At 37.0% G+C, this 16798-nt stretch overlaps 1 protein-coding gene across 1 annotated transcript; it reads right to left on the minus strand.

Annotated features, from left to right (window-relative positions):
• Positions 1-2481: 2481 nt before the first annotated feature.
• LOC143602959 (allene oxide synthase CYP74A2-like) lies at positions 2482-5577 on the minus strand. Its single transcript, XM_077079910.1, has 2 exons — positions 4692-5577; positions 2482-3254 (listed from the first exon to the last, which is right to left on the minus strand). Exons 1-2 carry the CDS (start codon positions 5554-5556, stop codon positions 2665-2667), a joined length of 1455 nt encoding a protein of 484 aa, XP_076936025.1. The 5' UTR covers positions 5557-5577; the 3' UTR covers positions 2482-2664.
• Between the last annotated feature and the right edge of the window lie 11221 nt (positions 5578-16798).

Here is a 16798-nt window from a genome sequence, read left to right on the forward strand (position 1 = left end):
CAGTTTTGATATTGAATTTTAATTAAAACTTTTGATGCTAAAATCATATTAGTATTTTAATAACATAAAATATTTAACAAGACTTAAATAAACGTTCGATTACTACTTAAATCATTTTTTTTCTTTGGCCGTATTCGATCATAACAATAACAACAAATCGATATTTCTTACTTTTAGAGTTTTAGGGTTTCGAAAATGGGGTAAACCAACACGATGGGCTTAAGGTTTGTCCCATCGCGTATCGCGATGAATGAAATTTCCAGAATTTCATGTTTGGTCCCTATACTTTATAAGTTAGTTATTTCTGGCAAATTCTTATAGGGTTATAGACGCGGTGTTACAGCCGGAGATGTCCACACACCCGAGGTTACATATGGTAAATTGTAGTGTTAGAACTTGTGGAAAAATATAAAGAATGAAAAGGTAGAGGAATCGAATAGAGAAAGTCATCTCTATAGGTTTTCAATATGGGTCTTCAAGACTTTCTTCTTCACCAATAACTCTATATGTATGCATATATTTTTCCTTGCATTTTAAAGATTATATTTTTCTAGCATTATCAAAATGAGGCACATAGCCTACTGTGTATAAGAGTTATGGATGGTGAAAAATCTCTCTTAATTAGAAACTTAATTAGAGAATAAAGTCTAATAAAACTAATCAGGTTCATAAAGAGCTCTACTCAAATGTTTTTCACCATATACAGAAATTAATATTAATGTAAATTCTAATAAAACAAACAACTGACATGAAGAAATTAAGAATTTAACATTAATAATTTAATAAATTTTCATTCACATTATCCAATTTTCCACCCCCCCCCCCCCCACATGAATGGAGACTGATTAAAACACACCATATTTCTAATGCAACCTTGACAATTGAGTATTGTCGGATAGGTAGGTATTAGCTTTGAACATTCCTTTGTGAAGCATACTTCATATCCTAGCGGTTAGTAGATGTGATGTCCTTAAACAAACCCCCACTTGTATAGACGACATCACACTTCACAAAATACTCTCCCTAGTTATCGTGTCTATTATGGTCATGGTTCTCTGAAAGCTCTAGGAATTGCGCACCTCACAATTTCATTCGAAACGACCCCACTTCTGTTTCACATAGGTGATTATCCATAATAAATCATTAAAAGCATTATAAGGTTATACTGATTTACACAAATCATTAACCATATATTATGCTTAGTCTCACAACATGTCACTGTTGTTATAGGAATGGACTAGGAAATAATTAGACTCCCTTTATAATTTAGAAGGATGTATATTAGCTTATGTGTCACCTTATACAAAAGTTATGCCCCAAAGTTAGCAGCCTTAGATACATAATTAGGTTGTTCTATTGAACTTAGATCTTGGGATCTCCAGTCAGCTAAGTTAGGTTTTCCTTCATGTACCTTTTTTCATGGGCTTTAGTTTCATTTCACACCTCGATCTCTTGTCAACCCTTTGATTGTTGGATCCAAACCATTATCTTTAACTTTGTTAAGTCGGTTAATTTGCTATTGAGATCAGTTGTTGTGGTGTGCTCTAAACTCACATGTTCGTCTTGCCTATTTTGTCAACCCGTAAGACTCATAAACAAACTTTGTGATCTGGTTCTGTGTCTTGGTTTTGGAATGACACGAAGACTCACTTCAAGGCGTGCACATCTTTTCTATGACATTTGTGTCCTCCACTTAGTCATGCATTTACAGGATTACAATGGATTACAATAATCCTTATTTCTTAACCTTTTAATTTCAAATGAAAGACACCCCCACATTTAAGTATTATTCGATAACATTAGTCAACAAGTATGAGAAGTCATCTCAATTACCATTTCTACATACCCCAAAATAGTTGTTTCTTAAATGACTCTCCCCACATTTCTTGCATTTTAACATAGTTTGCCTAACTTTACTTATGACCACAAATCGACACTCATGTTTTGAACAAGACCGCGTCTTTGTATCAATGAGTTCATCGCTGCTTACTCATAGAGCAACACATGCCCTGGTGTAAGCTTTCACCACTTGCTAGATTTTAAGCTAAACATGTCATAAGGTTGTTATCAAACCATCATAAATCTAGAAGGATTATAAATCACCATCTAGCATATACTTAAAAATTCTCATAAGTTTAATTTTAGGTTTTTCCAAAATGTCACATGGGATTAGACATTGGAAAATGTAGCCCTGTGTTTGTAAGATGTCACATGTGGTTGCTCTTAGTATAGGTATTGTCGGTATTGTCATCTTTTGTATGTGGAACTCAATTTTCATTGAATTTAATTAAAACTTTTGATGCCAAAATCGTATTAGTATTTTAATAACATAAAATATTTAATAAGACTTAAATAAACGTTCGATTACTACTTAAATCATTTTTTTTCTTGATCATTAAAATACACACAATAAATCGATATTTAAACACAATTCTTTCATGCTCTTGAAACCAATTCAACGCTTAATCATCTACGAAATGATACAAGCAACCTTGATATTTTATTAACACTTGTTACATTGACTTTTACAAAACAGACAGATAACAAATAACAACTCCGCTGTAATCAATGAACCACAAGACCAGCTTTATTCTTGACACACATCCAACTTAGCTCATAGCTTCATACTTGACGCACAAGTCTAGCAAGGGTTACAATGCATGATCATATAATACTAGCCATCTTCACGGACGTAATTGTAACACTCGCACCCAATGAAGATTCACTTACCTCCACCTCAAACGTGTCATACCGTCGAAAAAGTTCAATCACAAACAACCTCGTTATCAACACGACAAAGTCTTTCCCAGCACACTGCTTATTACCAACTGTCGGACTCTCAGTCTCCGGTCCATTAGACCACATAACATACTTCAACAAAGCCTCCCCATCCCCAACGAACCGATCAGGGACAAACTCCTCGGGTCGGTCAAACACTTTAGGGTCCTTGGTTGCAAACGGTTGGTACCCGAATAACATCTCACCTTCTTTGATTTCGAAAGTGTTGTCGTGTGATGAGATTGTGAAGTCGCTTTTGGCTCTACCGTATTGAGGAGGAACTGGTGGCTGAATACGAAGAGACTCGTACACGACCGACTTCGTTAATGGCATCTTCTCGATTGCATTCAGTGTTACCTGCCCAAAGCCGTATAATAATATAGCGGTTCTTATTTCTTTCGCTAGTTGGGCGTGTAATTTTTCACCGGCTTGTGCGATCCATTTGAGTGTGTTGGGGAACAAGATCTTAATTCCACCTGATAAAGCAAACAAGTTATTTCGTCAAATTGGTCTTAGAAGGCTGTCTACATTTTACCCTACTCAGACTCTATCATAGTTTTGCTATTGGTGGGATATAGTGAGTATGATAATGATGATGGTCTTAGTTTTTTTTGTTGAATCATGAAAATGGCCATGTTATTTTCACTACTGAATATGATAAAATAGTCAACACTTTTTTTTTTAAATATTATTAACTTACTTTTTTCTAAATTAGAAAATGTTTTTTAAACAACCGGAGGCAACATGTTTTTTTTAATTATATTGTTTATAATTATGTAATATTTTGATATTTTTTTATAAAATAACTTCCATGCATGGAGCATTGATAAATAAAGTTTTGTAATTCTCTCTTTTCAACATTTTGTTCTTTTTCTTTTACCTTTTTAGTGCTATAATAATATTTTTTACATCCTTGTCATGCATAGTGCTATATAATTTTCTATTCTTTGCATAGATACAGACAAAGTGTATATATCAAATATACAAAAGCATAAAGTTACAAAAATATAACCAAAAGTTAAATATATGTTTTTATAAATTTGATAAAAAATATATTACAAAATAACAAATTGAGAATTTTCAAAAAAGATAATAAGTTAATAAAAAAAACGTTTAGAAAACAAGCTTGGTTTATCCAATGGCATCTATCAATCCGGAATTGCTTCGTCAATTTTAAAAAGATGGTGAAGAATCAAAAGCAAGTGAATGAATATATGATTATTGCATCAAGAAACAATTAGTAACAGGTTATAAAAATGAAGATCATTACTATATATATTAAGGACATGTTAGTTGTCATAATGTTCAATTTTTTGAGTAATTTCATTGGACCAATGTACTGCCCACCCATCACTCCTTGCAACAAATTAGTGTACGTGTAACATTGTATTCGAGAACCAACGTACTTGTTTTGTTAAATTAAAGGTCAATGGATTTGGTGATCCGTGATCATTTAATCAATTATTTGCAAGTTATAAATTAAGATTATTTTGGCACATTGACAGGTCATTGTCATTTGGTGATCCGTGATCATTTAATCAATTATTAGCAAGTTATAAATATTAAGATTGTCTCGTTAAATCAAAAGGTCATTGTCATTTGGTAATCCTTTAATGTTTTCCATATTTGTATGTCTATATCTCTTGTTCATATTTTCATTTCATTTCAATTATCTATAAAATTAACTTTCATGTTGCATCATCAAATAACATGGGGAAGGTTAACATACAAATGAAATTAACGTGCTAAACGTGAGAATCAAATAGAGTAATTATATATAAGTAGAGTAATTACGTAAATACTCTATATTGTAATTAAATAATTACTCTACTTGTATATATAATTACTCTACTTGATACTGACGTTTTAATTTTATATGTATTTAATCCAAACCCCAGATAACATATACTCACCAAAAGTATTGAAGCAAACCGCAAACAAGATATTATGCAAAGCTTCATCTTTCGGAATCCCTAATGTCTCAGCTTGCGCCACCACCGAAGTTGCCGCGGACTCAAAGTAATTATACAGTTGCTGATAACTACTCTGAATCAAAATCGGCGGCAGCGGGAAAGTATGGAGAAGAGGTTCCTCCAAGAACCAAGGAAGGCCAAGAGTTAACAAGGGATGAAGATTAAACAACACCCAAGCGTTAATCAAAGTCGGACCGGTTAATAAGAGTTTAGTCACTTCAGGGTTCGAGTTGAAATAAGCCCGACCCAGAAACCGGAAAGCCGCTAGTTCACCAAGGTCGTTGAACGCGGCTTTACCGGTTAAGAGTAACTCGGCTTCAAGTGCAACAAAGAGTTCAGTGTAAGTGAGTTCAAACTGTGGAATGACTCGGTTGCTTGCGGATTTGAGCATGAAGAACAAGAGGTTCTTAAGTTGTTCATGTCTCGGTTCGGATGGATCGAGGTAAGAGAGTACACGGTATCCGCCAGTGAGGCTAGTGGACGGCATGTAGGTACCCGTGAACAAATCTTTCTTTTCGACTTTGGAAACGTCGAAAAGAACCGGAAAGCTTTTGGCGTCGAGTAGAACGATGACTTTGGAGTTTTTGCTAATGAATGGGCCGGGTGGCATGTTGGCACGGAACACTGTCGACTTGTATTTCTCAGCCCGGGACCGGAAATACTCGTCTGGGCTGCCAGGGCCGTAAAAGTACTCGAGTCGGTCAATGATGGGTTGGATGAAAGGAAGGCCGTAGGAGCCTGGGATGGGAATGAGTGGGGCATCATCTTCGACGGTTAGGGATGTTTCAGCTAGCAATGGCTCCATTTTTGAGTGTGAGAAGATGGTGTGTGTTTTGCATGAATTACTTGGATTGTATTTATAGACTAGAAAGGTTATTAATTATTTGCTTTTGTTTGTATATTTTATACTTTAGTTAATCTAAATTTATAACACGTGAATTAACTGATTGAGTTAGTGATGGAGTGATAGGGTAGAGATTTGGTGTTTCATTGATCAAAGTTTGATTTTTGTTCCTGGCATTTAGTTTCAGATGCAACATGGTGAAGATGAGAGACTAACACCAATATGTGGCTTTCACTAGTTGAATTCTTGAACTGAACGGTTTTTATCTAACCACATTGTCGTGTTTTCGGGTTAATGTTCATGAGCGTTGGCCTTAGATCCGGATCTAAAGACGAGTGTATCGCGATGCGATGAATCTAGTCAGTAGCATAGAATTCGTTTGTATTTAAAAAAAACACGTGGATTAATTAAGTATTTACTATATTTTATTAGGGTGTTGTACCCCTTTCTTGTATTTTACTAAACATATCCTCTAACAAGTATTTAGCCAAATGGAATTTAAGCCTCTTATTTTTCTTTTTATAATTTGTATCCCATATTAGTTTTTATCTTAGTATCTGATACGCACCTAACCCATGGAGATGACCCGTCACACAACCCGTTACCAAATTGCAACACATGTTTAAGTTAACCGACAACCACATGCATATTACATGTTCTAATATTTTGTTATTTTCATGCACATTTCCATGTTCTCCACTTAATGGTTACATGTTTATATTCTTGGTGTAAGGTTGATTCCTAGTAATGAAAAGATAGTGAAAATTGTTGCACATGTTATTGTTTTTCTTGTTATTCTTTGGAGCTTGATCCACTCTACAGATTTACTATCTTGGAGGCTAACCCACTATACGGGTCCCTATCATTTGATGCTTTCATTCTCGTCTCAATCCTCTGTCATGTCGCCCCTCAAAAACACCACCTCATCTGATGACCTCCCTCCCTCCATCACCGACCAGCTTAATCAACTCATTGCCGCCACCCACGACAGCCTTCACATCGCAAGCCAACATCAACAATCAACTAGCCGTCCTCATCAAAGCCATAGAAAATCTTAATACCAAAATCGATGCTCAAACAGAAACCACCGCACGCCTCGTTGGCCATGTCACCCACCTCTCTCACAAACTTATTGGCGCGTGTCTACCACCAACACGAACACCAACAATCTCACTAATGTGCTAAAATTAGTTATAAAATAAATAACTAAAATTAAACTAATCTAGACACTAAGTAATACTCTAGACCCTTAAACTTAACTTAAACTACTAACCGACAAGTGAACCGGTCGACTCTAGTACAGCTAAGTAAGTCCGGATATCGAACCCACGAGACTCTTTAAATTACGAAACTAACAAATTAGACTCAACTACAAGACACGACTATTAATTAATAATATTTGAGGGGGAATTTAAACTAATAATTAAACTTAATAATAATAATTAACTAATAATTACTTTAATTAAACTAATAATAAACTAATTAATAAAATATAAAACCCTAACAGTAAATATTATAATAATAATAAAGCACAATCATTACCACTTAATTAACTAATTTAATATAAAAACTTAACCTAATTAATTTACCTAAAGACAACAATTAAGAAAACTTGGATTGATTCAGATGATAAAGATAACTACCCAGGCCAGAATCCCCAGAGTTACGGTTTTTAAATAAATGGAAAACTCAAGTTATGTAACTAGGATCATAAAATAGACCCTTGACAGAAAACCCGAACAGGACCCTTGAACTTCAAGAAAACACCAATGAATTTCTAACAAGTTTTAAGACTCACCAGTTTTATGAATTAAACTTCCTTACGGTTATTTAATAGCTTATGCCTAAGTATCTTTTATGACGAAAACCTACCTTACAGCGTGGAATTCAAAGATAGCAAAGCAGACTCAATTAACTTAATAGACTAAGCTGACAATCAAATCTAGACGGACTCCGTACGAAGAACTAAATCTAGCAATCCCGACAAGCAAAGATCTATTAACAACCTATCACCTTACAGTTTTCTAGGCTGGCAGTTCACTTTTATCTATTTACTTGATTTTATTGTTTCTATGATTTTAATCGATATCAATCACAAACTAGTCAAGAAAACACAGTAAATGACCTAACAAAACCCTATCCTATGAAACAATCAACAAGGGAAATGTGAAACAATAAACCCAAGTAAACAAAACCAAGCAATCATACGCATTAATTAAATCAAACTCAACAATTTACTTAACACATAAAATCCATAACGAAAAGAAATCCCAAATAAAATCAAACCAAACAATGGTTCATCACGACCTAGGTAGTATAAAAAGTTTAGCCTAACATCTTAAAATCAAAGAAACCAAAGTAATTAAGTTCAACAACCAAGCTCGTAATTAAAATAATAAATTCAAACCGAATATTGATGATGCTTGGTTGAGTAGGTGTTGAACCCAAACGATCTTGGCTCGAACCAACGCTTTCGTCCTTCCAAAACACCTTCTTTGCGAATGTTCAAATATGTCGAACAAGGGAAGTGGTTTTTTTTGGGTTCTCACCTCTGCCTCCTCTTTTTTCATTAATTGATTCCATAAATATATATTTTCTTAAAATTTCACCGACCCTATGTAACATCCTACTTTCGGTTATTATAATAAAAATAAATTTCGTTATTTCATAGTGGGTCGTTATCGGTTTAGATAAATAGAATACGAGTTGGGCCAGTGCTGGGTAAATGAATATGGGTTATGGACTTGGGTTAGGAAAGAAAGAAGGAAAGACCATGGGCTTAAGCCCATGATCCATAAATATATAAACCCTTAATATCCATTTAATCCTCATTCACACATATTCCATACACCACCCAAAACACACACTTAAGATTTCTCTCTAATTCTTCCTTATCTCTAGCCGAAATCAAGAAGGAAACCGAGCACCGACCCGAGGTAACGATAGTTTAATATTGTATGAGCTTAACCCGTTAGATAAAGTTGCGAAACGACGAGCCGACACGTTAAACCGTTTAAATCACGAGATCCGGGTGGAATCGGGTATAAACCGAACCTATGATGAGCTTAGGGATCACCCTAGCTCAGATCTGGATCGAACGGGGCGAAAAACGGTGAAAAACGAGTTAAGAATCGTTTTTTCCGGTGAGTTCGCGTTTTTCCGGCGGCTTTCCGGCAATGACGGCGCCGGAAAAGTAATACGAGGTTAAGGGTATGTCAGGGAATGTTCTGACATTCCCTGACCTAACCCTAGTTCGCTAACGGGAATTTAGCGAATTAAGGGTGATTCGTTAAGTAGATTCGCTGAGGAAAGATAACGAACTAGCCTTAGTTCGTGTCCTGATTCGTTAAGGAAAAGATAACGAATTAACCCCCCCCATTTCGTTATAGCCATTCGTTAAAGGAGATAACGAATTAGAAGGTCCAATTCGTTACTTGAACTGATTCGCTATGTGGACTGGTTCGTACAAGGACGGATTCGTCAGAGGTCCAGTTCGTTAGAGGATTCAGTTCGTTACAAATGACCAGTTCGCTAAGATAAGTCAATTCGTTAAAGAATGAATAACGAACTAGAAAGTTTAATAAAATGACAGAACAGTCCCTGAACTTAGAAAAAGAATGAATTAATTACAATTCATCCCTTGGACTTTTGAGTTAGCAAATTAATTAATGATTCGAAATTATAATGGAAAATGTGTTACGACAGTTAATGGAAATAAAATTTTTCCAAGCTGACCTGGCAGCTCGACCCCAGCTAGGGGCTCTGCCCCTTGGACCCTGCTAGGGGCTGCCTCCCCTAGACGCCGCTGCCCCCGGACCCCCGTTCGTTGTGGGTTATATAAAGATAGAAATACAACATGAGTAGTAGTTAATTGATACATGTAAATATTATACAGTTAGCCGTGCACAGCTCAAGAAGGGAATAACGATTAACGGAGAGCGTAACAGGATTCAGGTGAGTTTCTAGCCCCATTTATGTGTTATGTTTTCGGGGCTGTGTGCATACTCAATATGTTTGTTAATAAGCTTATCCTAAGAGATAAGTGTATGCCTTATGTGAATAATGTGAAATGTATGAATGATTGCTTGATGGTACGTGAACGATCTTCGGATATTGCACGTACTGTCAGGTTGTAACGCTATATATAAGGTAAGTATGATATGTATGCTTATGTGTATGAACGTGATAAAGTTAATAAAAGAAGGAAAGGATGGTTGTATGGTTACGAAAAGGGTACCGAGCCCTAATAATACTCGAGATATGATGTATGGTTGTATGGTAACGAAGAGGGAATCGAACCCTACTAATATTCGAGAACTAGAGAACCGAACCCTACTAATATTCGAGGAAAGAGGGTACCGAGCCCTAATAATACTCGAGGAAAGAGGGTACCGAGCCCTAATAATACTCGAGGAAGGAGGGTACCGAGCCCTAATAATACTCGAGGAATGTAGGGCGTAATGCTCTTTATAACGTAAGATATGAAAGCAAGTTAGTACAAAAGAAAGTATGAAAGTATGATTGAAAGAATATAAGTTTATGTGTATTGTAAAATGTATGATTAACTAGAACTCACTCAGCGTAGCTGACTTTTAGTATGCACGCAGGTGAGTAGGATGAGGCAGCTCGCTTGAGGAGACACGTGGCATTGAATAAGAGGCTGGCATCAGAAGGCTCAAGACGTGATATGTTTTAATTACTTTGTTTTTGAAAGACAAGTTGTTTGTTTAAGACAAGTTTTGGATTGTTACGAAATGTTTTATGAAAGTTTTTAATGTTCCGCGAATGTTTTAATTAACTCTGATATTTAGAACTGCGTTTATGAGTAAATCCAACACAAAAGTAGGGCTACCGGTAACGGGGCCTTACAAGTTGGTATCAGAGCAAAGTTCGAGAGATTTAAGCATCCTACATGCTTAGACTCGAACATAGAATGGGATTTAAGTAAGAAAAGAAAGAAGATGCCAGTTCAAGGATGCCATGTGCCGCTCAAGCAAGCTCAGTAAAGGTAAGATGTACGATTGATGATGTATGTTAAATGATAAAGAAAGAATATGTGAATGATAGGGATAGGATTACTTGATCATTTTGATTGACTAACTGTTTAAGTAAACCAGCACAAATAGACTCATAACGGGAAGTGTATAGGACACGGAAGGTAACGTGATCAGCTAATCACAGCTGGCGACTGTTATTATCTGTTAGCCTTACTATCCTTGTACTAAATAGTTCATTGAGTGATGATGTTTGTGTTTTCCCTTTTAGAATACGATGGCTGGAGCTGGAAACATTGCTGGAGCTAGAGGTCGCACTGGACGACGCGGCAGTCCTCGTCGTGTCCAGCAACCTTCGGTTGAGACAGCTTCCAACACCGGGGATGAGGGGAGTGCAACTGGAGGAGGCCCGGTCAACAACGAAGGGGTTCAACTGGATCCCGCAATTCAAGCAGCTATTGTTCAAGCTGTAGCCACTGCTGTGAAAAATATAACTCCTGGAGGGTCTGCTGGAAGCCGTGAAAGAACTGCTGAAGGGGCAGGTGGTGATGGTAGGAAAGATGATGAGAGGGAAAAGGGTGATTCAAGTGAGGTAAGGTCTGTGAAAGTTGATATGAAGAGGGGCCGAGGCGGTTGCAACTATAAGTCCTTCAAAGGTTATGACCCGCCTAAGCTGTCTGGTTTAGGAGACGCAATCGCTACTCTTCAGTGGATAACCGCCATGGATAAAATTATCCGAATCAGCGAGTGTCGTCCTGACCAAGCTATCGGTTATGCCACCCAATCATTTGAAGATGAGGCTATGTATTGGTGGGAGAGTGTGGATCAGAGGAAGACCCGTGAAGAGATCAAAGCGATGAAGTGGGAGGATCTGAAGGAATTAGTGATGAAGAAGTTCTGTTCTGACGCCGAGGTTGAGAGGGCGGAGATGAAGTTCCTGAACTTGAAAGCTGGGACAATGACACATCGTGAGTACACCACTGTGTTCAATCTAATGTCTAGGTTGGTACCCGATATGGTCAGCACTGAGGCTAAGAGAATCAAGTGTTATGTGAGGGGATTACCACAGAGATTCCGCTAATGTGCTAAAATTAGTTATAAAATAAATAACTAAAATTAAACTAATCTAGACACTAAGTAATACTCTAGACCCTTAAACTTAACTTAAACTACTAACCGACAAGTGAACCGGTCGACTCTAGTACAGCTAAGTAAGTCCGGATATCGAACCCACGAGACTCTTTAAATTACGAAACTAACAAATTAGACTCAACTACAAGACACGACTATTTATTAATAATATTTGAGGAGGAATTTAAACTAATAATTAAACTTAATAATAATAATTAACTAATAATTACTTTAATTAAACTAATAATAAACTAATTAATAAAATACAAAACCCTAACAGTAAATATTATAATAATAATAAAGCATAAGCATTACCACTTAATTAACTAATTTAATATAAAAACTTAACCTAATTAATTTAACTAAAGAAAACAATTAAGAAAACTTGGATTGATTCAGATGATAAAGATAACTACCCAGGCCAGAATCCCCAGGGTTACGGTTTTTAAATAAATGGAAAACTCAAGTTATGTAACTGGGATCATAAAATAGACCCTTGACAGAAAACCCGAACAGGACCCTTGAACTTCAAGAAGACGCCTATGGATTTCTAGCAAGTTTTAAGACTCACCAGTTTTATGAATTAAACTTCCTTACGGTTATTTAATAGCTTATGCCTAAGTATCTTTTATGACGAAAACCTACCTTACAGCGCGAAATTCAAAGATAGCAAAGCAGACTCAATTAACTTAATAGACTAAGCTAACAATCAAATCTAGACGGACTCATTACGAAGAACTAAATCTAGCAATCCCGACAAGCAAAGATCTATTAACAACCTATCACCTTACAGCTTTCTAGGCTGGCAGTTCACTTTTATCTATTTACTTGATTTTATTGTTTCTATGATTTTAATCGATATCAATCACAAACTAGTCAAGAAAACACAGTAAATGACCTAACAAAACCTATCCTATGAAACAATCAACAAGGGCAATGTGAAACAATAAACCCAAGTAAACAAAACCAAGCAATCTATACGCATTAATTAAATCAAACTCAACAATTTACTTAACACATAAAATCCATAATGAAAAGAAATCCTAAATAAAATCAAACCAAACAATGGTTCATCACGACCTAGGTAGTATAAAAAGTTTAGCCTAACATCTTAAAATCAAAGAAACCAAAGTAATTAAGTTCAACAACCAAGCTCATAATTAAAATAATAAATTCAAACCGAATATTGATGATGCTTGGTTGTGTAGGTGTTGAACCCAAACGATATTGGCTCGAACCAGCTTTCGTCCTTCCAAAACACCTTCTTTGCGAATGTTCAAATATGTCGAACAAGGGAAGTGGTTTTTTTTGGGTTCTCACCTCTGCCTCCTCTTTTCTTATTAATTGATTCCCTAAATATATATTTTCTTAAAATTTCACCGACCCTATTCTTGTTAATAGGCCCAAAACGCTGGCCCACCTTTTACTTCACAATCAGGAAATCTTGGCAAATAATTCATACCATTCCTTTTAGTCTTTTAGATGCCACTTACTGTATCACATATAAAAAACGTTTCTTTAAGATATGAATTTGAATAACAAACAAAACAAATAACTATATTCATGTTTAACCATATTGCTTTAATTTATATTAGAGTGCACCCTTTAGTAATGGTGCATAATGTCAGTAGTTCATAGTCTAGTGTATGTAATCGAGTCTGTAATGTTTAATTATGTTTTGTATGTTTAAGCGAAGTTACTGACAAGTTCGCTTAATAGGCGAACTTGTTAGTCAAGCGAAGTTATGGACAACTTCGCCTGAACATGCCAGGCGAAGTTGTCATGTATAAATAGTCCTAGGTTACGGCTTGGTTAGGAATCGTTGTTTAAGTTCGTGTCAGTGGTTCAAGTTCATTGTAACGTGAGGACGAGAGTCTGTAACGGTGATATTACATCACGTGTCTGAGTTATAATATAACGTGTGTTCGTGTTTCGTGTGTTCGTGTGATTCGTGTTCTATACTCGTAACGATCTACGCAGGGATTCCGCACCTGAGTAGACCAAGATATCTCGTGCGATCCGTCCAGGGAACCTACAATTGGTATCAGAGCATTTGCTCGATTGTGTGGTTCGGGATATTCACGCGGGTATAGAAATCGTCCCGTTTCGACTATTCGCGGGACGTGTTTTCTGTGTTTTTGTGTCAATCTTACCTCCTACCATCGTGTTCAAGCCTTTGCACCGTCAAAAATCTCGTAAAATCCAGATTTCAGATCTGCAAAAACGTCCGTGTTCATCAGGCGAAGTTGCCGTCAGGATACGTAGGGTTTCGGCGAAGATATAAGGTTAAGCGAAGTTATCCACAACTTCGCCTACCTTCTCAAGTTCGCCTAACTCAGCGAAGTTCTCTACAACTCCGCCTACCTCCTAAGTTCGCTTACCTTAAGCGAAGTTAATCATCAGCGAAGTTCTTCAGCGAAGTTAATCAGCGGCGAAGTTAAGGCTTAAGCGAAGTTATCCGTAATTTCGCCTACAGTACTTTTCAGAAAATTTTTTGATTTTTTCGGGTTTCTTACTTTTCGGGAAAGATGTCGTCGATTAACATCTCTGAGTTAGTGAAGATGGAAGTTGAAGCAGGGTCAGCTACTAAGGCCCCAAGATTGCTGAAGGGAACCGATTTCGTTGCATGGAAGGATCGGTTCATACAATATGTCAAGTACCAGGATGCGAAGATGTGGGTATGCATCCAGGATGGTTATATTCCACCAGTTATGGAGTATGAAGGTCGTGATCAAATCAAAAAGTATAGCAAAATGGAAGAAGAAGAGAAAAAGATGTATGAGGCCGAGAGCAAGGATCATGCTGCTATTACTATGGCTCTTCCACAAGAGATCCTTCATACGTTTAGAAAGTACATGTCAGCAAGGGAGCTTTGGGAAGCTCTTGAGAACAGATTTGAAGGGAATGTAGGAATCCGTGCTTCAAAGATAAAATTGCTCAAAACCCAGTTCTCAGTCTTCAAGTATTTGAAGAATGAATCTTTAGATGATATTATCACTCGATATTACCATCTGATGACTGAATTGAGTAACTATTCAATTTCCTACCGAGAAGAAGAAATAGTTGAGAAGCTTCTAGATGCTCTCCCACCAAAATGGGAGATGTACACTGTGCTGATGAGGGAAGATAAAGACTTTCCCACATATGATCTAGAAACGGCAGTCAACAAGCTCAGAACCTTTGAGCTTAACATGGTCAGAAAAGAGACACCTATGGATCAGGTTCAAGATCCAGGTATGTATGGAGCTAAAGTCAACACTAGCTCAGGATCGAAGACTGAATCTGCTGCCTACTACACGAAGGGAGAGTCGGGCGCAAACTCATCACATGAGGGTCATGTGTCAGTCAACACAAATGGTGATGTTTGCTATGTAGCAGGTGGATCGAGTGGTTCTCAACCCCAGGTAAGCAAGAGTAGTTGCTCTCCAAGTATTCCCAGCAACAACTACTCCAAGATGCCTATGAGTGTCAAGTCTGCTGAAGAGCAGTTTGGTCTCTATGCTTCTTTTATTGCTTCCTATGAGAACTACATTCAAGGGAAGGTTGTTGATCCAGCTATGTTGGATGAAGACTATGACCAGATTGATGCTGATGATCTGGAGGAAATGGATCTGCAATGGCAGATGGCCATGATTGTAAGAAGAGTGAAGCGGTTTATGAGGAAGACCGGAAGAAAGTTTGTCGGTGGAAAGCCAGGGTTTGACAAAGGTGAGATGCTACAATTGTCAGCAAAACGGTCACTTTGCAAAGGAATGCAGGAATGAGCGTGTGGAACGAAGTCAGGGCAGGTCTCCACAGCAAAGTGGGAGTTCTAAAGATTATAGTGCAATGATGTCCAGAGAAGATGGTGAATACAACTGGAACCTGCATTCTAAAGAAACTTTTGAGCAGGCAAATTTGGCGAAGGTTGAAACTGAAGAAAATGAGAAGGTTACCGGAGAAGAAAAAGCTCTTATGGCAGACGTTAATGACCAGCTCTCCGAGGTATGTTCTAAACCTACATGCTCTAAATGTGAAAACTTGTCTGAGCAATTAGCAACTATAACCGATCAGTATGTTAGGTTGGATGCTGAATTTAAAACCCTAAAAGAAGATCATCATTTTACAAAAGCAAGAGAAAATAGCTATAAAGTCAAAATAAAAGCTTGTGAAAAAGATGTTAAAAGTCTAAAAACAAAACTTGCTGAAAAAATTGAAGTGATTGATTTAAGCTATGAAGTTTTGGAGGAAAAAACCAAACTAATTGCTGATAGAGAAAAACAGATTGCTGATCACCAGGTAAAAGTGGTGGAACTGAATAGAAAACTAGAGCAGTTCAGAAATTCCTCTGCTATTCTTGATCACCTTGTTAGTGATCAAGGTTCCTCTGCTAAGAGAGGAGGAATCGGTTATCATGAGGTTCCACCACCTTATAATCACAATTACACTTTTAACCCTAGTGTTCAGAAATCTATTGACTTTGAGGTTGCTCAGACAGTACCAGTTAAAGTAACTTGTAAAGAACCAAATGTTAGTGGAGGCGAAACAAGTTCGCCTGTTTCAAGTGTTAAAATTTCTGATCCAAGTCCAGTCTCATCGGATTCGGATAAGTCATCCGAGTTTGGTAAGGCAAAAGAGGAGGTGGTATTACCCAATGGTGGAGAGAAAGATAAGACGAATAAAAAGAGTACTCCACTAAATCCGTACGTCCCACCATATGTGAGACGAACGGGCGGTAATAAAGCCTCGACATCTAAAACACCGGTTGATAAAAAAGTTGAGCATAGGTGTTGTTTTAGATGTAATCAATTAGGGCACCTAGTTGCAGATTGCCCTCTGAAGCAGCGATTCAGAGGTGTAAGGCCTACTAAAACTGAGAATAAGCCTAATCGTAATTATCATGCTCCTAAAAATGAAAACCATTTAAAATTCAAAAATGTGACTAATTCAGGTTTTCATAGAAACAAATCTCAGTTTTACACTGCTAATAACCAAACCACAAGCTATAATTCTTTCAATTCACAAAGGTTTGGAAGGCCTCACAATCAATCTTCAAGGAGGTTTCCTAATAGGACTTACAGGAATTATCGAGATACTAA

Source organism: Bidens hawaiensis, unplaced genomic scaffold, assembly GCF_021521415.1.
Source record: "Bidens hawaiensis isolate Kalapana, Puna unplaced genomic scaffold, B.hawaiensis_p1.1 tig00060232_1, whole genome shotgun sequence".
NCBI lineage: Eukaryota > Viridiplantae > Streptophyta > Magnoliopsida > Asterales > Asteraceae > Bidens > Bidens hawaiensis.